The sequence below is a fragment of the Salmo trutta genome, chromosome 29 (genome assembly GCF_901001165.1).
Source record: "Salmo trutta chromosome 29, fSalTru1.1, whole genome shotgun sequence".
Lineage (NCBI taxonomy): Eukaryota > Metazoa > Chordata > Actinopteri > Salmoniformes > Salmonidae > Salmo > Salmo trutta.
In genome coordinates this window covers 25,982,124-26,006,595 of record NC_042985.1, presented here as the reverse complement: position 1 = coordinate 26,006,595, position 24,472 = coordinate 25,982,124, and the positions used below count along the sequence as shown (strand labels likewise).

At 42.4% G+C, this 24,472-nt stretch overlaps 1 protein-coding gene across 1 annotated transcript in view; it reads left to right on the top strand.

Annotated features, from left to right (window-relative positions):
• Positions 1–24,472, top strand: part of LOC115167240 (disintegrin and metalloproteinase domain-containing protein 10) — a 97,268-nt gene that overhangs the window by 38,947 nt on the left and 33,849 nt on the right. The window contains exon 3 of the mRNA XM_029721447.1: positions 20,638–20,756. Coding sequence (XP_029577307.1) covers positions 20,638–20,756 — 119 coding nt within the window. The remainder of the gene's footprint in view (positions 1–20,637; positions 20,757–24,472) is intronic.

Here is a 24,472-nt window from a genome sequence, read left to right as displayed (position 1 = left end):
CTCTCTCTCTCCTCCTCTCTCTCTCTCTCTCTCAGCCCTTCCCAACCTGTCTCTCTCTCTCTCTCTCTCAGCCCTTCCCAACCTGTCTCTCTCTCTCTCTCTCAGCCCTTCCCAACCTGTGTCTCTCTCTCTCTCTCTCTCTCTCTCTCTCAGCCCTTCCCAACCTGACTCTCTCTCTCTCTCTCTCTCTCTCTCTCTCAGCCCTTCCCACCCTGACTCTCTCTCTCTCTCTCTCTCTCTCTCTCTCTCTCTCTCTCTCTCTCAGCCCTTCCCAACCTGACTCTCTCTCTCTCTCTCTCTCTCTCTCTCTCTCTCTCTCTCTCTCTCTCTCTCAGCCCTTCCCAACCTGACTCTCTCTCTCTCTCTCAGCCCTTCCCAACCTGTCTCTCTCTCTCTCTCTCTCTCAGCCTCCCACCTGTCTCTCTCTCTCTCTCTCTCTCTCTTCTTCAGCCCTTCCCAACCGACTCTCTCTCTCTCTTCTCTCTACTCGCCCTTCCCAAAACCTTGTCTCTCTCTCTCTCTCTCTCTCAGCCTTCCCAACCTGACTCTCTCTCTCTCTCTCTCTCTCTCTCTCTCTCTCTCTCTCTCTCTCAGCCCTTCCCAACCTGTCTCTCTCTCTCTCTCTCTCTCAGCCCTTCCCAACCTGTCTCTCTCTCTCTCTCTCTCTCTCTCTCTCTCTCTCTCTCTCTCTCTCTCTCTCTCTGCCCAACCTGACTCTCTCTACACAAACTCTCACATAAAATCCTGGGCTACGGGTGATATTAATAGTGTGCTAAGTCCCTGAGAAGCTCAGGAAGATTTACCTCTCCTATCCAGGCTCCCCTCACATATTTCACCTGGTCTGCTGTGGCAGACAGGGCAGGTTGGAGAGGCCCACCACAGGGCTGACTGAAAACAAGGGGCAGGTGGGAGAAGATGTATATGGTGGATGCTAAGGGATTCCGTTGGCTTCAACTGAGTCAGTCATAGCAGAAACTAGGCAGACAATGAGAAGCTAGTTTTGAGTCATTTCAGTCCACATGTAGCCTAATCATCACACAATTAGATGAGAGGCTCAGGCTAGATGTTGAGGCTGACCCCACCGGGCTGTCAAGTGTTCCTGCCTGATCGCCAATCATTGTGACATGGTGGACGGCCCGCCACTTCAGCTTTAAAGGAGAACTGCCAGCCAGGGAGATTGTGTAGGACAGACGGGCACACACAGCGGGAAGTAGGGTGAAAGTTTGGTCAGTGTTCGTAACAGGAATAACAAGGTGTGTGTTGCGTCAGTGGCTGTGTCCCCAAATGTCAGTGCTCATGTCAGACTCAAGGAGGGGGTTGTGATGAACAAATAATGGAGGATTAGTGAGGCTGCATTGCAAGGGGATTATGGGAAGGTGACAGGGGTCTGTAAACACATCATGGCCAATGAAATCAAACACTTCTGCATTTGGAAGGAAATGATCCTGTACCTTGCTTTGTCAACTGTTTTGAGTACAGTGTGGAATACAAATGGGTTGTAGTGAATCAAAGATACACAGAAATGTTTGTTCCTCTCTGTAGATATATAGACAGCCACTTCAGTGACGCAATCAGTGACTCATTTTGTGTGGGCTGGAGGGCAGCGGCCCATGTGAGAGTCATGTCTGACGAATGGAATGTCTCTAGGATTGTTGGGAAGGAGCCTATAGTGAACAGAACTGTCTTCTGGGAGGTGACTGGGTCATATGCAGCTCATGTGGTGCTAGGTCGCCTTTTCAGAATTTGAGAGCTTGCTTGGAGAGCAGGAGCATGAGGAGGGAATGCAACAAACACACTGTACGCTCATACAGCCTTTACTTATACCACGTTTGAGAGGCAGGTGTTATTGTTATCCCTATGGGAATCGTTCAGTGAAGTGAGTTTGGAGTCCACTCTTGTCACAGGGTGGGGCCCTCCAGTATAGAGGTCTGGGTGGGACTGATTTCTTCATCCCGCCCTCACCCGCAGCTTTTCATACCTGTACCCACCCCCTCCCGCTGGTTTTCTGTCCGACTCCCACCCAACCGCAGTCCTGCAATGTTATTTTAGGTGTAGGCTAATTGGCGCAGATCGCTTGCCCGCCATGGTCCCAGCAATTTTGCGCCCTATAGGCAATATCAAAATGCACAAAAATAACCTACCAAATAAGTAACATTTCCAGAGATTCTCACATTCTCCATTTTATGTTAGGCTATCAGTATTACTGGGTTATATCAGCCAATAGGCTAGACTTAGTTAGAAGAGAGCAGAGTTGGAGAGAGAGCAGACACTTCCACTTTCTATTGAGCTACGTTTACCCTTGTGCTTTGCTGGGAAAAAATGACGTCCATTGTGGTATGGGTGAGATTGACCCGCACCGTTTAAACACACTCAAGACAAAGAATCAAGTAAAAACAGCCCAACTTTATTTTGTCTTGTCAGACCTTTCAGAAAGAAGAAATACAATAACATTTCATTTCAAAAACTCTATTTTTAAGAACCAGTTGTTAAACGTATTTCCTTTCTCACAAACGAGCAAAGGTCCGCTGCTCTCGCACTGAGAAGGAGAAGCTTGGGAAATCTCCTTTTCACCCAAACATAATTATAAAGTGCAACCAGAACCAGTCAAAACAAAAATACTGTACTTTTTTTATTTAACTAGGCAAGTCAGTTAGGAACATTCTTATTTGCAATGAGGGCCTAACCCGGACGATGCTGGGCCAATTGTGCACCGCCCTATGGGACTCCCAATACCGGCCGGTTGTGATACAGCCTGGAATCGAACCAGGGTCTGTAGTGACACCTCTAGCACTGAGATGCAGTGCCTTGGACCGATGCGCCACTCAAAGACACTTTTTTTTTTATTTTGGACCTGTGCAAATATCTGTATGGATGAAAGCCTCTGGGTCAAAATGACCCACAACAACATGTTTGTATACAAAATCTACAACGACATTCCACAACACATCAGTGAGTCCACATTTTGAAGTTAGGTTCATGACCCTAAATAAGGAAAAGTCATTTCATTTCATGGAGAAAAAGAGGTTAACTAGTATTTTAGACAACTCAGAAGTGGAAATGGGTCAAATTGACCCGCAACATAATAGGTTTAATAGCCTACCTTTTTAGGAGCGGACAATTTTCAGACAAGAGACCAATATGGGTGATCAATATTTATTTTGAGGCAGTGTAGTAAACTATAGCTTAATTCGATTTCAGAAGTGAATTTCCTTGGAAAGAGAAGTGCCCCGTGCCTCTCCGCCCATGGATAGGCTACAGCCTACTCTATTTAATTGAGATCACACACGCACCTGATCGCAGACATATGGCTACTGAACTTAAAGCAGCAAGAATGATGATGGCTGACACTTGCACTTTCTCTTGAGCTACGTTTTGCATATAAGATATAGCCTACCTTTTTATAGGAGCGTGACGATTTGCCGGCAGAGAAATAAATGGGTAATCAATACTTATTGAAAACGGAAAGGTGCAACGCTCACTCACCATGGTATTCTCTCGTTGTGCTCTTTCCTTTTCAAGTCGTTTTTTTTTATTGCTCTTCAACTCACGTTGGTTGAGCTCCCTCCACTTATTTCCATTACCAATATTTATATACAGACACTGTGGTAAACTATAGCCTAATCATATTTTAGTAAACTTTCTTTGAACGATAACCGCCCCTTGATTCTCTGCCCATTCATAGGCAGACTACTCCATTTCATTGAGATTAAATATTGTAGGCGCTTGATCTTGGACGCCAATCTAGGAGAGGAGAGAGAGGCTATTGAACTTGGAAGCAGCGAATTCTGAGATTGTGTGTGAATAATGCAACACAGAGGTGCTTTTAATACAATAGGTAGGCTAACGGATACAAAGCAGAAAGACGACCGTTTTCAAATAATCTGGGGACAAAAAAAATAATTCATCCCGAAGCCCGCTCCCGCTTGCATCATGAAAAATGCAGACCTGTGCCACAATGATCCCTGTCGGGACCTGCAGCCCTCTACCGCAGTACTTTACCTTCCTCTGCTCTGAATAATGTGTGGTTTGAAATGACACACTGCCTGTACCGCTGCATATTTTATTTGGTTTTAAATCAGCCATGCTCAACCTGAGGTAGTTGGCTGGCTGGGGATCAAAGCAAGGAGAGAAATATTTGAGGGAAATGTTTTTTTTTAGATGAATCTCGCTTTTCATTGTTTCTAGTGTTTAATGTTCCTCTCTATTGTAGTAGGTTATAACTAGTCTTTATTAGACACAGCACACCCACTCTGACATTTGAAGGTGACTAGTAGTCAGCAGTGGGTTGATCTGCTGTTCTTCTACTGTGTTTATACAAGCATGCCTTTAGGCTCAATTTACTGTATACATTTTGTATTTTTTTTATCATTCTCGCTTCCCTGATCAATCTGATTTTGAGGATTATGCAAGTCAATAAATAGGCTAATTCATGCCAATGGCCTAGTATTTTGCTATTGGCCGGATGTGTGCCACATTATAATAACGGTCAGCCTGAAATATTAGACCAAGTAGATCCTAATCTGATTTATCAGCTTGATCTATCATCAGTAGCCTGTAGCCTGAACACAGCCTTGGATAGCCATCAGACACCATGTGAGAGATGCAGTGTTGATGAACTGCAGTGACCCAGATCTGTCCCATAGAGTAGGGCTGTATAATCAGACTTGACTGTCATGTGCCTGTTTCCTTCTTAGTCCCATTTTAGTTAATGTGCTGATAAGACTCCACTGGGCAACTGGAGACATGTACCATGGTTGGAGCGAAAAGGTTTTTGTTGGGGTTTTGAAAGAATGGGGCTGTTAGCCTGTCGTGTTGAGAGAAGCACAGGTGTTTACATGGTGCAACCCTATGATCAACCCTCTCTGGAGTCTGGTACTGGAAATTGTCATAAATGTAGTTTTCTGTTTACCTGAGCATTGTCAGTTTTTAGGTCTACTTGTTTCCTCTGGAGAAGTAGGAATGTATTTTAACTAATGTATAAACTCATAAGGGACTATTTGGAGCTCTCTAATACACCTAGTTTTCACTTTCTGTAAGACAGGCAGATGGTGTCAGCATTATTTTAGCATTACTTTGAGCACTATTTCCATTATATAAAGACCTGCCGGTCACATCACCTCTATTCTCCTGGAGTGCTGACAAAAGCTGAGGTGTTAGAATTTATTTTGAGATGTGGTATTAGTGCCAGACATTTTTATGGAGGAGATGACGGGTCGCTTGTTTTTATTCTATATTCAAATGCCCGTATCTGCTCAGATTCTTCATAATGAAACTTTAAGCACGTTCTGTTCCCTTCTGACTGAGATATACAGATTGTGTAATCCTGAGCTCTGGAGAACAAACTCTATGAATAATACAGAGATGTATTCCATTCAGTGACAAGTAGAGGGAAGAATGGCAATATTTGATATGGGAGCACACTGCATTCTGATGGCCTGGGAAGCAGTAAGCCGTCTCCAGTGTTCGGGTTGCAATTAATCAGGATGTTTAAAGCGTGAGCTGAGTGGCTATGGAGCTCTGAGCTCTAAATAATATGATCAGCCCACAGACATGTGAGTGTTTGTTTCATTGAGGTGCGTTTGGGACGTTGGGAGTATATTAGAGGGAGTATATTAGAGGGAGTATATTAGAGGGAGTATATTAAAGGAATAAATGTTATCTTGAATTGAGAGAAGATAATTTCCTGTCAAAAGTCAGATCCTTCACAGCCGCCCTGCAGACTCCTATTAATGAGTTTTTATAGAGGTTTATCATCTTGCCGCGCTTGAACTCATAACATCATCAACATCAGGCTTGAAACAAATGCATCGGTAATTTGTTTTTATGTTCCCATCACTGTTCCACACAGATTGTGGCCTGATTCCTCTTTCCCCCTTCTTCTTCTTCTCTTCTGTTGTTTGTTTACCCCGCCATACGGTCCCCCTGCCTCGGTTTCATCTGTTCTGCATTGTATCATCCCCTCCTTCACTCACCTCTGCCTTTTTAAACAACTTTCACAAGTTCAAAATGACATTTCTACTGGTTAAGGGTGTCCCTGCAGCAAGGTCTCTCTTTCTCAATTTCGCTCTCCATATCCACCACTCCCTCACTCACATTCCCTCTCTGTGCCCGGTTCATGTTTTTGCCCACTGATGTGTAGTATTTCATGATAACGTCTTTGGTTAGCGTTTCTCTCAAAGGCGACGGTTAAACACAGAGACTCCATGTTTGTCCTATGTGTCTGTCATCTCAGAGAAGCGGAGCTGAAGGGACTGGTACTTTCTCAGCTCGATATGGTGAGCTTCAGGAATTATTCTAACTGCTGAAACCTCTCTAGAAGCATGCTTGAAGTAACAGTCACAGCCTACACCGGTGTTGCCATTGGCAGGGATCAGAGTCTCGGCTTTGGTCTACACATGTCCTGTTGACATTTTGCTGTGTTCTGTTTGTTCCGGTCATCCGGTGAACCCTAGCTCAGAGCCTGCTGTGCGATTAAAGATAATATTCCGTCCCCCACATCCACATTGAAACTGGGATAAACAAATCTCTACTGGGACCTGCAGCAGGATTGGAGTGGTTGAAATGATTCTGGAGTTGAGAATGGGTTTCATTTAGCCACACAGTCGTGTGAATACACAACACTGCCTTTAACTCAAATTCTCTGTAGAATTCTCTCTCACCTCTGCTTTACAACATCTGATCTGATATGGAATCCATGAATAGCCTAAGTGTACAAAACATTAGGAACACCTACCTAATATTGAGTTGCACCCCCTTTGCACTTAGAACAGACTCAGTTCTTCGGGGTATGGACTATAAGGTGTCGAAAGCGTTCCACAGTGAGTCCATGTTACCGCAGAAACAGACTAGACCGCACGTATGCCCACCAATCCCGTTTCTCAGTCAGCTGTTCTTTCCCCCAAAATAAACAGCTTTTTTTTCTTCTTTTTTTTCCCTACGACTGTTATTTTATTTTCATGACGATAGTCATCCATAACCGTCGGTTATACGTTTGTGCCAGACCTACTCGTCTGTAACTTTCATAACAGTTATTTCATTACACTCTCCAGCCCTGTTTCAGGCAGCATCTGATTGCTGTGGCTCACTGAAGCCGAGAGAAATGGAGCGCAACCACTTTAAATAGTCTGACGGATCATTTCACACCAACGTCCCCCGGCACCTGAGTTTCACAAAGGAAGCAGCCTAGATGGAGCTGTTGTTTTTGTTGGTGTACCAGGACTATAGTATTTACTGGCACCCATCTCCACCCACACTTCTAGCAAGTCTGTCTGAGACTGGAGAAAGGAGGGGATGTACTGTAACTCACAGACACGCAGAGAGGAGGTGTAGGTAGAGAGAACATGAAAGGAGATGTTATTAATATTGCAGTTGGTCAGGTTGCTGGTGATACGCTTGTGTAGAGAAAGGCCTTGTGTTTGGCTAACCTCCTTAAGAGGGTTTAATGAGAAAGTGGCTGCTAGAGGTCAGAGAGACCTGCTGATCTACACGTCCACAGACCAGTTAGGTGGGAGAAACAGGGAGGCTGGTTGGTGGGACTTTGATGATAAACTCAGAGGACCTTGATGCCCAGGATCTTCACAAAGCACAGGAAGGGGAGGGGACTGTTTTTCCACGGTAACAGGATCCATTAGAGCCATTCTCTATCGACAGCGGGGGGGATCAGAGCAGAATTTAACCAGAGTGTATCCTGCCCGCCCAGAAGTTAAGCCAGGAGAGATGGTAACACAAACACTTGCTCACCGCACTCTCTCATCACAAGCTGCTGGGCTGCTGTGCTGGAAAGTTACATGCAGTGTGACCTGCTGGGTGCCAAACCTGCTGGGTGTCAGTGGAGGCGGAGTGACCATCTGTCCCTGGCTGCCTCACGGTAGACCATCCCCCTCGCCTGCCTGGCACACACGTACGCCAGCCAGCGATACTGCTCAGGTGAGGAAGGAGTTGTATAATATGTGGATCTGTTCAGTCCCTTATAGCGTTCCTCTAGTGTGGTGATTTACTTCGCCTGACATTATAGGGACGTTACTGGGATCATCTTGTTCTCTCCTCCTTTTAATTCCCTAACACACACTCCCTTCCCCCCTCACCATCACCACGGCCCCCCTACTCCCCCCTCCTAGTGCAGAGATTTGCTGCATTAACTCCAGTCATATGACTATGAAGTCATGTTGCTGGAAATAGTTTTGTAATAAATTTGTGGCTTTTCAGTTTTTATTTAAAGATTTTTTTTATTCTGGGGGGCAAGGTGCATGATAATACTCCTACGGGCATAATTACATTGTATAAGAATTTCTATTTCATAGAGACAGAAGGCATGAAGATGCATTTATTTAGTGGCATTATTATAGTTAAATGTCCTGAGTACATCATAATTATATTGTTTTGTTTCCAGTAACTGACTGGGAGCCTGCTGTACAGTGTGTGTGATGATGATGATGATGATGATGGAGGGAGGGTAGTCTATACCCTGTGGTTCTACTGAGCGGTGGCACTGACTGACTGACACAATGGGGATGCTGCCCAGTCTGAGAGCCAGACTGCGCTCATGAAGGTGTATTGCTGTGCTGATAATGTAGTCCTCGGGAAACCAAACAACTTTAAATATAGAAATGGGGTAATGTCAGTCATTCAGTCACTGCACTTCATCACATCTCTATCAGCATGCCTGCCTGTCAAATAGAAGCAGATCCATTTTCCTGCTCCACAATGTAACACTGAGTCTCTTTTTCCAGCAGAATGCTTCAGTATAGCTGTAGGTATAACCTAGCTGTGTTCCCTGGCCCTTTATTTCACATGTTGTCACTCTCAGTTCCTGCACAGACCTGCTACAGCATGCTGTGGCCATAGATGCAGATCCATGGCCTATGCACGGTTTTGAGGGGAACAGCCCTAACCCATGGGAGTATGTTAAACCTTTCCTGGAAGTAGAGGGTTGACTCATCTCTCACCCCCTCCTGGCACCCCACCTCTCTGCAGCCCCCACCCCTTCTCTCCCAGTATTCAGTATGCCTGTGTGCTCTGTCTGGTTGCTGAGGCTGGCAGTAAAGGCTCACTACACACACAGCTGTCCTCTTTGCCGTCATTACCACTCTAAAAATACTGCTCCACATTTTAGAAAACAAATGTCCAAAAATCTGGCTAATTTGGTGCAGCCATGCTCTGGTGGCAGTCCGTCTGCTAGGGTGTGTGCTGAGTAGGGAATCTGGAGACCAATACCTGGCTGTACTGTAGGGCAAGTTTTACCAGTGGTGCACAGTGCTGAAGAAAAGCATCCTATAGAATATAGTACCTACAGTGGTACAGGTTGCAGAAGTGTCACATATAGTCAACGTTCTGCGGTCAACCCACCAGTGCTTTCTCTCCTGAATAGATTGGAGAAGGTTGGGAATGAAATACACCTGTCCCTGTGCCACTGCTTGTTTGATTGCACTGTGGAGTGTGTCTCCGGTTGGTGTGCCAAGGTTAAGTGTTGTGTTGTGTGGTAATTGAGTGTGTTCTCCCAGTGGGGGCTGGTGGAGGTGGCTGTCTGTCTAATGGCTGGCTGAGTCACTCAGTAACAGACATTAGCATAATGCTTTGCTCTCTGAAGGGTCTCAAACAGAGAGGGCCAACCGCTTCACCTGTCGAACATCGCCGTATCATTATGGACTGTATATTGTCTGTCTGTGTGTGTTAAGAGAGACTGTTTTTGGCACAACGTCAGTTAGGCTAAACTCTGTGTTGATGGTAGTTATTGGTCTAGTCAAGTAGTGTTCTAAGTGCTGGACTGAAAGGAAATGAAAGCAACCTCAGGCTGCTCCATCTGTTTAACTCTCTTCCCCCATACATGCTGTTGTTATGGTGGTCTCAAGTACCACTATCATAAGGCATGCTGCATCTTCTTGCAGTAAGGCTGACTCCATTTAGTCGACTTCTCGATTGTTTGATCGATAGGCTGTTGGTTGACCAAGATTTCTTCAGTCCAACAGTTGCAAAAACGTATTTATGTTATGAGTTCAAGCGCGGCAAGACGCCTGTCTGATTTGCGCCTGTCTGAGTGGACTAATCCATTGCGGAGGCCGTGGGGATGGAACAGTCCTTCACTCTAAGACGTGCTACTGAAATTGTATATGGTTAAGGACAATGGTGCAATACTAATTAAAAATAAGATTATTTTATAACACATGCGTGTTCTCCCACGTTTGACACCGGTTGCTGACCGCGGTTCTGAAACATCAGTATGCTGTGGAATTGATGCCTTTTCCTATACCATGTTGTTATGTGCATAATAGCAAAGTTAATCTTATATTGGTATTGAGAACAATGCGGCGGAGGCAGCAGCAGAGTTAGGAGATGAGAAAACAGCCCTTGATTGTCGAAGAAGAGTGAGGAGAGGGGGAAACCCCAGTTTAATTAGGTCTATAATCAATCGCATAACTGTTATGTGCCTGGCTTTATAAATCATCCATATTCACTACCAGTCAAAGGTTTGGACACACCTACTCACTCAAGAGTTTTTCTTTATTTATACCATTTTCTACATTGTAGAATAATAGTGAAGACATCAAAACTATGAAAAAACACATATGGAAATATGTAGTAACCAAAAAACTGTTAACCCCTGGTCGGGCTCGGGACGGACATCCAGCGAAAAATCCTATCGCAATTAGCATAACGAAATGTAATATATATATATTTTTTTCAAATATAGGACTATGTTATATCGTTTTATAGATGCACCTCTCCTGAATCGAACCACGTTGTCCGATTTCAAAAAGGCTTTACAGCAAAAGCAAAACATTAGATTATGTTAGAGGAGTATATTGTAAAAGTAGCCACATAGCCATTTTCCGACCAACCATATGCATCACAAATAACCAAAAAACAGCTAAATGCAGCACTAACCTTTGACAATCTTCATCAGATGACACCCCTAGGACATCATGTTACACAATACATGCATGCTTTTGTTCGATAAAGTTCATATTTATATATAAAAACAGCATTTTACATCGGTGCATAACGTTGACTAACTATTTTCCCTCAAATGCATCCGGTGAAACAGCGCTACAATTTACTAAATTGCTATTCGAAAACATTTTTAAAATGTAATATCATTCTAAGATTTATAGATGAATATCTCTTGAAAGCACCTGTAATGCCAGATTTAAAAATAACTTTACTGGGTAATCACACTTTGCGATAAAAGGGGATGCGATACTCAGAAAATAGGCTACCGTTACAGGTCAGCGCCATCTTGGAACAATCGCATATCAAATCTAGTTTTGTATACTATTGTCAATAATCCCTTACCTTTGATTATCTTCATCGAAAGCACTTCTTGGAATCCCAGGTCCACAACAAATGTATTTTCGTTCAAAAAAGTTAATCCTTTATGTTCCAATAGCTTGTTCTTGTTAGCTCTTGTTGGCTGCACCAAAAGTTCCGTCGTGCGCGGGACTCCACTTTCGAAAAAATGCATTTTTTAAAAAATATAGGTTCGTTCAAACATGTCAAACGTTGTATAACATAAATCTTTAGGGCCTTTTTCAACCAGAGCTCCAATAAGATTCAAGGGGGACGATTGCATTGTGTTTCAAAACTTCCACTTCCTGTTACGATCGGTCTCGGGGTTTTGACTGCCATATGAGTTCTGTTATACTCACAGACACCATTCAAACAGTTTTAGAAACTTTAGGGTGTTTTCTATCCACAAGTATTAATTATATGCATATCCTAGCTTCTGAGTTTGAGTAGGAGGCCGTTTAAAATGGGCACGAATTTTTTTCAAAAATCGCTGTAGCGCCCCCTATCCTAGGCGAATGACAAGAGGTTAAACAAATCAAAATATAGTTGAGATTCTTCAAATTAGTCACCCTTTGCCTTGATCACCACTTTGCAGACTCTTGGCATTCTCTCAACCAGCTTCATGAGGTAGTCACCTGGAATGCATTTCAAAAGTTAATTTGTGGAATTTCTTTCCTTCTTAATGCGTTTGAGCCAATCAGTTGTGTTGTGACAAGGTAGGGGTGGTATACAGAAGAGACCCCTAATTGGTTAACCTGTTAGGGCTAGGGGGCAGTATTTACACCGCCGGATAAAAAACGTACCCGATTTAATCTGGTTACCACTCCTACCCAGTAACTAGAATATGCATATACTTAATAGATATGAATAGAAAACACCCTAAAGTTTCTAAAACTGTTTGAATGGTGTCTGTGAGTATAACAGAACTCATATGGCAGGCAAAAACCTGAGAGATTCCTTTACAGGAAGTGGCCTGTCTGACCATTTTATTGGCTTTCTTTGACATCTCTTCCCAAAACAAAGGATCTCTGCGGTAACGTGACACTTCCCACGGCTCCCATAGGCTCTCAGAGCCCGGGAAAAAACAGAATGTCGTCATTGCAGCCCCAGGCTGAAGCACATTATCGCCTTTGTCAAGTGGCCGATCAGTAGACAAAGGGCTTAGGCTCGTGCACTGGCCGCCCCCGTCTTTCTGTTTTTCCCTCTATTTACCGAAACGCAGATTCCCGGTCGGAATATTATCGCTTTTTTACGAGATAAATTGCATAAAAATAGATTTTAAACAGCGGTTGACATGCTTCGAAGTACGGTAATGGAATATTTAGAAATGTTTTGTCACGAATTGCGCCATGCTCGTAACCCTGATTTACCATTTCGGATAGTGTCTAGAACGCATGAACAAAACGCCGCTGTTTGGATATAACGATGGATTATTTGGGACCAAACCATTGCTGCAAAGAAACCACTACTAAATGACACCAATAAGAAGAAGAGACTTCCTTGCTCAAGCAATGGACATTAGACCGGTGGAAATCTGTCCTTTTTGTCTGAGTCCAAATTTGAGCTTTTTGGTTCCAACCGTCGTGTCTTTTGTGAGACGTAGAGTAGGTGAACGGATGATCTCTGCATGTGTGGTTCCCACCGTGAAGCATGGAGGTGTGATGGTGTGGGGGTGCTTTGCTGGTGACACTGTCTGTGATTTATTTAGAGTTCAAGGTACACTAACCAGCATGGCTACCACAGCATTCTGCAGCGATACTCCATCCCATCTGGTTTGCGCTTATTGGAACTATCATTTGTTTTTCAACAGGGAAATGACCCAACATACCTTTGGGCTGTGTAAGGGCTATTTGACCAAGAAGGAGAGTGATTGAGTGCTGCTTCAGATGACCTGGCTTCCATAATCACCTGACCTCAAACCAATTGAGATGGTTTGGGATGAGTTGGACCGAAATAGTGAAGGAAAAGCAGCCAACAAGTGCTCAGCATAAGTGGGAACTCCTTCAAGACTGTTGGGAAAGCATTCCAGGTGAAGCTGGTTGAGAGAATGCCAAGTGTGCAAAGCGGTCATCAAGGCAAAGGGTGGCTACTTTGAAGAATCTAATAATGTTTTGCTTACTACAGGATTCCATATTTGTTATATAGTTTTGATGTCTTCACTATTCTACAATGTCGAAAATAGCAAAAATAAAGAACCCTTGAATGAGTAGGTGTGTCCAAAATTTCGACTGGTACTGTATATCTACAGAAATATGATAGATCCTGCTTCTGTGCCTGTTTGAGTGTTTAATAGCCTACTGATTCCGTGAGCACCTAGCCTCCGTGAGCACCAACCACAATATTTCGGTCACATTTTTTTTCACAAATTCGACTGTTTTGAATCTTTGCTGTGCTGTAATAAAGGCTTTACTCTTTTTATTCTTGTTAGAACATCCTCTGGTATTACTTATAGTTAATTCAGTGTTAACACTGTTCCAAATAGTCAGAAATTATATTTATAATAATAACCCTCCTTTTTCTTGATCTCCTTCTTCTTAATTATTATTATAATAAGTAATGCCCTTATCATTAGTAGGCTTAGTATAGCAGACTTGTATAACCACCATCAAGCTGTAGGCCTAAAAGCACACCCTTTTTTAATCTTTATACCGCAACTTACTTAGGCCTATATTTCAATACTTTTATATAGGTGACTGTATCAATCAATCACTCATTCATTCCATCACACAGTATGCGAGTCATTCATGATTTGAAATACAATCAAGCGTTTTAATTTTAAAATAAAACAAAGCGAACCATAAATAAACTGTTCCATTTCAGCAATTGCATTCACAATGCCATTGTCATAAGAGTGTAATAAAGGCTTTACAAAAAAAATTCATAATGTTAACATACTGTCTGTTACACTTATCATTTATTTACTGTTTACATTGTTCCAAATGGTCAGAAAGCTATAGTCATCTAACAGCACCTGTTTGGCACAAATAATATGCACCCAATGCGTGCTCCTTCTGTTTCTTTATTTCCAGTATTTTCCACAACTAGTCAAATTTATTCACGTCTTCTGCATCCATTTTGCTGTTGCATGTGTTCGGAGTTTGTTATAACCAATTTATTGACTTGTTTATGACATGCTACAGGTCAGGCCCTTTTGGTCATGTGCATGTGATGAATACATGTGTCACGTAAAGAGAGCAAGGGTTGAGAGAATGGGGAATGTTTTTCCTAAACAAATGAGGGATTTCCATAACTTTACAGTCAGAAATGGATGTAATTACGTTGCAGCTTCAGCAGCACGATATACAATGTTCTGTGGTGTTCGCTGCAGCAGCGAGGAGAGGGCGACAACCGGTGCTAGTCACACAGTCACTTGCTGCGCTGTGTTCATTTTTTTATTTTTTACAGCAAGTCTGAGCCTGGCACAATCAAATCAATTGCGGTCGGACTCTCTCTATTTGTGTCTTTTCATTATTTCATCAAACAATGGGCTTAAAGAGCGAGACAAGCTCACTGCATATAGTTGATTTGATTTAAAATACATGGGATGTGTCTATAAATTGAAAAATACACGTTTTAACTTTTTTGAAAAATTTGGTTGGAAGAACAGACTCTCGGTCGACAAAGATTTTTTTTTGTGGTGGGTACAGCCCTACTAATTAACTAAGACTGTCAGTAACTAAGACTGTCTTAGGGTGTGGTTTAGGGGAAGTGGTTATGAGTCAAGAGTGTGTTTGTATGACAAAAACAAACATTCCTGAATTTGATTGTTGGCAATATTGTGTGACTCACTGACTGTGAATGTCAACAGATTAGTCTATACATTTTCTTTGACAGGCCTGGACAGTCGTCACAAGATATGCTATTTCAGTTTTATATACATGTGCAATCTTTCTTCCCTTTCACTCCTATTGTTGCCAGCGTTGTGTGTGAATCCTCTCCTGACTGGGTTAGTTGTGTAACCAACCATGTGTCCACTAACACCCCATCTCCCTGGAGGGGAGTCTTAATCAGAGAGCTGCTCTGGACAGGGATGCCCACGTCAATTACAGCTGCCATTTGTTACCCAGTGAGAGGGCCTGGGCCTCCCTCTGTTGTCAACAAAGCAAATTAGGAGGGCTGTTGTTGTGAAGTGCTATAGCTGTGATTAACCTGAGATGGCCCGCTGTTCCTTCTTAGTTCAGGATGTACTGAGGGGAAATGGTCAGTAGTTTTTATTTTTTATTTGTCTTGTTCTCAGTGTTTACAAATCCGAAGAGCGAAATATGACAAGATACATTTTCACTGTCCAATCGTTGCAGTCTCAATTGGTTACTTTTATTCACTGAAGATGTATGTTGTCAAATATGTGAGATTTTCCCAAATGTATTTCCCCATGTCATTATTGGGAAATATAATGTGTAACCTTTTTATTTAGCTAGGCAAGTCCGTTAAGAACAAATTCTTATTTACAATGACGGCCTACACTGGCCAAACCCGGACGACGCTGGGTCAATTGTGTGCCGCCCTATGGGACTACCAATCACGGCCGGTTGTGATTAGGATTGCAAAGGGTCGGAAACTTTCCGGTAAATTTCCAGAGATTTTCCATGGGTTGTTAAGCCCTGGAATTTTGGGAAATTTTGCTTAAATTCATCAAAAAAGTTCTTATAACAGTGAACCTTTTTTTGTGGGATACACATGGCAATTCTAGGTCTTGTGGCATATTTTCGTTAAATTATCCTCAATTCAATGGAATTGCAACCCTCTGCATGCACAATGCATTCTTCCATCACATGTACAGCTGATTCTCAAGATCTTGCACACTAATGAGATGCTATTGAGCCCACTCTACTACACTGTCAGCCAAGAACTACATGCTTTCTGGTAAGTTTTGATTACAATACTGGGTGGGTTGAATATATTTTATGAGACATACATTTTTTGTTAACTAGTAAATAGTAGCCTACAGCAAAGTGTGTTTTAATCATTTCTAACTTGTTAACAATTTCTGCTAGTTAGTTTTTGCTACCATGTGGGTTTTAGCTTGCTTGAGCCTGCTAACTGAGGAGTGTTAATTCTCCTGTTTCCATATGTTTCATTTTCATTTATCTTACAAAGGAGTAGTTTAATCTAACTGCTTAACTATTTATCTGTACATGGAATTGTATGTGTTTTAATTTTAAATCTTTACAGGAAAATGCCACGGGCACTATAGATGTGCAGACATTTCACTGCAGCTAATGTAGAAGGAAAAGCTGTGTACATTTGCAAATACTGTGCCAAATCATATGTGAAGAATGCAACAAAGATGCAGAATAATCTGGCCAAGTGCATAAAGTTCCCTCAGCGCTCACAACACGCAACCTCTGACAAAAGTCCCTCTACTTCTATTTGAGGTGAAAATGATGAATCAGACACCTTATCGATAGTAACAGCTCATGGTCCTCCTGGAATCAGAAGTGGGTTTTTTTGTTGACTCAATGGAGGAATGTAGTCAGAGAAATGCTGATGAATGTCTTGCTCGAGCTGTGTATGCAACTGGTTCACCTCTGCTCACAGGCAATGTGTATTGGAAGAGATTTCTGAATGTTCTTCGCCCAGCATACACCCCTCCAACCAGACATGCTTTATCTACTCATTTGCTGGATGCAGCGCTCAACAGAGTTCAAGTGAAGGTCAAGCAAATCATAGAGAAAGCAGACTGTATTGCAATCATCTCTGATGGGTGGTCGAATATTCGTGGGCAAGGAATAATTAACTACATCATCTCCACCCCTAAACCAGTATTCTACAAAGCACAGACACAAGGGATAACAGACACACCGGTCTCTACATTGCAGATGAGCTGAAGGCAGTCATCTATGACCTTGTACCACAGAAGATATTTTCACTGGTGACAGACAATGCTGCGAACATGAAGGCTGCTTGGTCTAAAGTGGAGGTGTCCTACCCTCACATCACACCCATTGGCTGTGCTGCTCATGCATTGAATATGCTCCTGAAGGACATCAGGGTACTGAAAACAATGGATACACTCTACAGGAGAGCCAAGGAAATGGTTAGGTATGTGAAGGGTCATCAAGTTATAGCAGCAAAGTGAGAAGAATAATAGCACCACATTGAAGCTGCCCAGCAACACCCGTTGGGGTGGTGTTGTCATCATGTTTGACTGTCTCCTGGAGGGGAAGGAGTCTCCAAGAAATGGCCATATCACAGACTGCCGATATGGACAGCCCAATGAAGAGGATCCTCCTGGATGTGTTTTGGGAGATGTGATGGATCATTGGAGATTGTTCAATATGGCCTTTATTTTGTTGTTCAGTGAAATCATCCCATGTGAAGAGTCAACTCATTTAATTAAAGTTAAATTCGTAACTAAATCGTTTTTATTTCTATTGGAAGGATTTAATCATTTGCAATTATGTCTACTTATAAGGTAAAATGTTTGTTTCTGTCTTCATATGATATGGTAAATATATCCACTGCAACAAACATCTACATTTAAATGGTATTCATATTAATTTGCATGTATTTCTGTTAATTCCCATATATTCCTGTTAATTCCCACGATAAGTTTCCACCTCTGAATATTCCCCAAAATGTGCAACCCTAGTTGTGATACAGCCTGGATTCGAACCAGGGTGTCTGTAGTGACGCCTCTAGCACTGAGATGCTGTGCCTTAGGCCTCTGCGACACTGGGGAGCTCAAGTACAATCCTGTATGCATTCACTTCATTTGTTGACACAGTCAATCGGCTCATCTTTATGGACTCACACAGATGTAACCTACATGTCTGTTCCATTTCATATCCTATTCACATGGATTAAGAGCCAGGATATTAATATTATGATTCATGACTGTCACGTGAATTTTCGAATCCCAATGCTAATAATTACCAATCAATAAGCCTTGACTAATCCCCAAGGTTTGTAAGACACTGGGTTAATAATAATTAGGCAAGGACTCAGCATTCTGCAAAAGGTCTGTACAGTTTATTCAGAGAACGTTCTGCAGTTCATACACAAAACATCCATTATATACCAGGCTCCTCATTTACGCACACACATTACACACTATTACTAAGGAGAGTTAATCGTTCTTCCTCAGAACTCTCAACACCGTAAATTCTTACCCAGCCGACAGTTTCATATCTCTGAGATTAGGGAAACCTAGAGGTTTCAAGCTAGGTCAGGTCAACCACAGTTTAACAGTTCTTGATGTTTACTTAAACACACAGACCCCCATTCCTCTCCTATCCTAGTCAATCTCATGAGACTTCTGCTTAACCCTCTAGTTACTCATTCTACAGGCTATATAGACCATATCCCTAAATTCAGGGTAGAATTATTTAATCATTACTCGCAAGCAGGAATTCCTTTTAACAACATCCTGAATAATGGTTGTTGAAACAGAGCAATAATGTCTATCACTTAAGGCCTTCCCACACTGTATGTACGATGTAAAAAAAAAAGTGAAATCAACCTGGCCAGATTTTATGATTTGCTTCAGTTCTGTCGTCACATTCTGCGATTGGCTTAGAGGCTGTGTCAGCCTGCAGCGGTGTTTTTGGTCTGCGCATGTGCAAGCACCAGCAGCACAAGCCTCACTCTATGCTTATGCGTCAGTGAAGTGAGTTTAGTAAAAATTGAAGTATAGAAATAGTTTTCGCATACAAACTTTATATGTCCGAAACTTCCCCAAAATAACGTGGTCGCTGTGAGAGAATGTTTATTTTGATTGGGGATTTTGTGCATTTATCAAAATCCCATCAAGTAGCCTGATGGATATATTCCTATGTCATGTAAACAAGACATTAGGGAAATAGTTTTTCTTGCAAAGCATGTAAACGTTTCAATCAAACGTGTATTAATCTGACTATTCAAAACAGTCGTGTTATTGTGTGGCTGACCGTAACACCAGCCACACTATACGATAAAGGCTCAATTTCTGCCACTGTGAGAACTTTGTCGGAGCCAACGACCCATACACATGAAAACCAGTAGATAGTGCTGACGTCATCCACACATTCCTATGGAAAACTCCTGATGGCGCATGAAGCGGGAAGTATTTGAAATGCAACATGGGGCTGAATGGCACCAAAACATCGCTAAGGATCATGTTTAAAGTGGCGGTAACTGGCATAGAATCATGGTCGGTAGTCATTTTCATCCTGCTTGCGTCAACCTTAATGTCTATGGCATGATGGCGCGAGCCTCCTCGTAGCCTGCCAGCCCGTGATTGGTGTCAGCATGGGGTCCTGTGTGACGACAAGTTTTGTCAGAATGGATTACTATAAAATTAAATATCTCGATTTGTATCGAACTTTAAAGTAATTTAATGGGATCGAACGTAATCATAATAAACACATTTTATAGCCCAAAACGCCCCCCCCCCTCTAAAAAAAAAACATTAGGCGGTTCTGGAGATCGTAATTGACAAAGGCTTTCTATTGTAGACCAGGGCTTTTGGAACCAAAAGCAGCAGAGCTCGTGACTTCAGTCTCCAGACTGGACACTGGGGGCCTGCTATGACCGCACGTAGTGGTACTTAATCGGCAGACCTAGACCCTGTCACACTGAACAAGCCAAGACGTCCGACAATAATTTACAACCTAAGAATTTGCCCACGACATGGATATTTTGTCTGGGAAAGCAAAAGGGTGGCATAAAACGGCTAAAATCCTACAGTCTGTGCAGGACTTTGGCTACCTTTCTACTCTAATCAAACCCTGTGGGCAGTAAAGAGAGGAATTTGCACAAACTATGGCTATATCACAACCGGCCGTGATTGGTAGGCCCATAGGGCGGCACACAATTAGCCCAGCCAGGTTTGGCCGGTGTAGGCCGTCCATTGTAAATAAGAATTTGTTCTTAACTGGCTTGCCTAGTTAAATAGAGGTTACAAATATGGAGTAATGATTTACTTGACCTGTGTTTTGATAAGAGACTGGTGTGATTCTCTGAAGGTCCCAGCCCAGGCATCTGAGTCATCAGGACTTTATAGGAAATATTCTTCCTGAACAATAGACTTGTGTTGCTGAACTACCTAAAGAATTTGCCCATCCATTTAAGATGTTTCTCAAATAACAACCACTTTCTATTGTCTCCACTGAGAGAAGTTGACGAAGGCCCTATATGTCTATTTATTTAACCTTTATTTTCATTTGCTGTGAGCCTATGTGAAATGAAATGGCTTACAGCCTAGTAGTCTGTCAGTGTTGGGAGACACTGGGTTTGGTGTTGTTACTTGCCCTAATCTTTCTCCTGTCATTCTGGCTGCATAGATCTTTTTTCTGAACCATGAGCAGGAATGTTGGAGGTACTAAACGGGGTCTGGGTAGTGTAGTAATGCATTTTCATGTTCCTCTCTTGCAGGCATTTCAATCTGCGGATGAAGAGGGACACCAGCCTGTTCTCTCCAGACCTCAAGGTAGAGGTATCAGGAGTGGAGGCGCCCTACGACCCCTCCCACATTTACACTGGAGAAATCTTTGGTAAGTCCAGCAATTATTTCTGGAACGACAAAGTCCTTGTGCACACAGACACAAATACGATAGTTACCAGGGAAACGCTTCCCACATCCAATTTGATTATTTGCTTTTGCGTTGATCTCTGGTGTGTGGGTGTGAGCCAGTGTGTTGTTGTGGGTTTGGTAGCGTTGGCGGGCTGGAGTTGTGCTTTTGAACGTTGTTAATGGATATCATTCTCCACTCCTCTCTTTGTGTGTGTGTGTGTGTGTGTGTGTGTGTGTGTGTGTGTGTGTGTGTGTGTGTGTGTGTGTGTGTGTGTGTGTGTGTGTGTGTGTGTGCGTATACGTTTGGAGAATGTGTTAGTCACGTTCCAGCCTCACATCCTTAGGATCCTCCCCCTCCCCATGCTTGCAGCAGAGCTCACATGTAACACAAGGGAAAACAAGGCCAAGGTGTGTCTGTCCGGTCATGTGACGTGGTGTGTTTGTGTGAAGCTCTCTGATCCGAGCGGGCTCATTTCCACTCCCACCTCATCATTCCCAGATGCTGTCATCTCTCTTCTCCTCTGCTGAACAGACTGTAATTCAAATCAGACTCCACTGGAGCACTTCTCATCTCTATCAAATGGAAATCTTGAGATCTGTGTCCTTTTAGAGAAGCAGCACTGTGTTGTTCCAAGGACGACAATGTTGTAGCCTTTTTCTCAGATGTGATTTGTAATGCAATTGAAAGGTTTGTCCAGACCAAAAATCCAGCAAGCTTTTTCTTGTCAATAATAAAGGTTGACATTCAAAGTTGGAATTTAGATTAAGTCAGAATAACTGTGCATTTACCCCACTGATATATTCATTTATTTGTACAATTTCAGAATCAGAAATCTAGACGGTGAACTTCTTGTCCTCTGCTGTAAAGGCCATACTCTTTGTCACCTTTAATCTCTCCAAGTGTTTTTTTATTATTAAAATAATTAATACATTTTTTTTTACCCCCTGTTCCCTCCAATTTTCATGATATCCAATTGGTTGTTAGTCTTGTCCCATCGCTGCAACTCCCCTACGGACTCGGGAGAAGCGACGGTCGAGAGCCATGCGTCCTCCAAAACACGACCCTGCCAAGCCACACTGCTTCTTAGTTGAACCTCCTTTTCTCCTGTTTTTCAGACATTAACATGTCTGCCAAGATCCTATTACAGTGATGTCATAAAAGCCCCACTCATTTGCTGTGCACTAGCTAGGTTTCCATCCAATTTGGAATATTTCATGCAAATATTCAAAAGTCTGGATGAAGAAATGTGCACATTTTCCCACCAGTGGTCTGTTTCCACTAAACATACTTGTACCAAATAAAAATCTGAAGTTCCATGTAGTGATGCACCGATATGACATTTTTGCCCTATACCGATATCCGATATTTTCCTTGCCAAAAAAACAGATACCTATAACCTATATTTCAAATTTTGGCGTCCTTTTAAGCATTCTAGTATAGTTAAATAGTTAACACACACACATGGACGCAGTGGTCTAAGGCACTGCATCCCAGTGCAAGAGGCGTCACTACAGTCTCTCGTTCAATCCAGGCTCTATCACATCCGGCTGTGATTGGGAGTCCCATAGTTCGGCGCATAATTGGCCCAGCGTCGCCCGGGTTTGGCTGGGGTAGGCCTTCATTGTAAAAATAATTTTGTTTTTAACTGACTTGCCTAGTTAAATAAAGTTTACACACGCACACACTGACCAAAAAGTTATTTTGTTGGGATTTACGCATGTCCCCATTACCAGTCAAACATAATCAAAACCTATTTCTTTCACTTACTTGCTGTGCTGTTATGATGTTTCATTTTCAACCAGGATTTCTATGGAACGCCGTTTGGGTCTTTGCGTGTCAAAAAAGATACACGTCAAAATAATACTATTTGACATGTCAAATAACACAACATAGTTAGCTAGCTAATCTAAAATAACCCAAATCTATAAGACAGTTCTTATTTGATTATTGGTGGTCGGACCCATCTATGTGAAGCTAGCCACAATAAGGATTAGCCACAACAGTGGACTTTGCGGTTAGCCTTCAAAATAAAAGTATGGCATAATTATATTTGCATTCATTTGCATCACTGTCAATTACATACTTTTATTTTGAAGGCAAATTCCACTTGTGTCTAATCCTTATTGTGGCTAGCTTCACAACACATTACCCCGTCCGGTAGAGCCTCACTAGACAGATGAAGCTAGCTGGCTGCTTATAATGTTAGCTTTGGACAACCGGGTTAAGAAATCTATTTGTTTTCATGAACTAAAGCTCTGTTTCAATTGGCAAACAACAAGTGACAACCTAGCTAATACTTACTCACAAGGATTCCTAAGTCATTGCTAAGAACAATTAAAATGGTCATTGTTTTCAGGCTGGTTGTATTAGTGCTAGCTAGGTACCAAGCTAACGCTAGCTACCCCAGAAGTTGCGGTCGAACAAATGATGCTTTATTAACAACGCTGTTCGTGGCCAATGTTTGCTTGTTTGCAGACTTTTTTTGTACATCTATCTTTTTATAAACGCAAAGACCCAAACGGTGTTCCATAGTATGTATGTTGTGACGTTATTACTGTCTAAGTCCGGTAGGGCAACATCTGAAAAATAGCGCACTTGGTAGTGTGTACCGGTGCTCAACCAGTCGACGAAAGCCAACTTCACCCACGACGGAGAACGGTTGATTGTTAAGGGCAGTGAATTCCATTATTTTGGCTTTAATGGATTTCGGCTTTGAGTTGTCTCGCTGAAATGTTCTTACTCTTTCAATTGAGTGCTCGATCCACACAGCAGACATTGTGTGGGCTTGGTTAGGAATGCTGTGTTGCACGTGTAGCACAGAATTTTACGTGCCGTTATTACGCCATGTACCAACATTATATAGGTATGCACGATTGCTTTAACATTTTTTTAACATTGGCGTTAAACTAGACATCGGCCTAGACCGATGTTGGCATTGTTAGCTAATATCGTCCGATTCCGATATGTTCACCGACTATATCGCGCATCCCTAGTTCAATGTGTTTCCAGGGCATTTTCTACTCTAGCGATCGTTTTGTCACAAACTGGTGCGATAAATAGTAAATGTGCCTACTCTGGTCCCGCAGATAGTCTACAATGCGGGTAGGCTAGTCCACATGATGAGATGAATAAGAGCTGGAATATTTGTTTGTCAAGCATCGATCATCATGTCACCAGAATAAGACCCTTGATATTTATTGGAAAGGAGCATCAAATTCATCACTGTGCACTTTCACCACGCTGTGAAGTTCATCAGCAGTCTAATAAACTGCATGTTTTCCCAAGTCGTAGTGGGAGGACCACACACCATATCATCGCGTGACACCAAGTGTACTTCTATATGATGGTTATTATATCAATATTTGCGCATAATGTCATTTCTACCACCATTTCTTGCATAATTAATTTTCCAGACACAAAGATCCCACCTGTCAAACAAACACTTGATCTGTAGGCATTTATAAACTTGAATCGAAACTTCCAGTTTCCATCACAGCTGTTGTGATTTTTGAAATATACACGGTATGCCTTTACTCGCATAAAAAGTGTGGATGGAAACGTGGTTACTGATAAGTTTAATTGCCAGACTCACTCTGGCTTACTTACGGAATAGTCTGAAGATGATGTTCATGTTTACCGAGGCCTTGATGTATGACAGAGAACCTTAGGCTTTACAAAATCAAATATAAAACCTT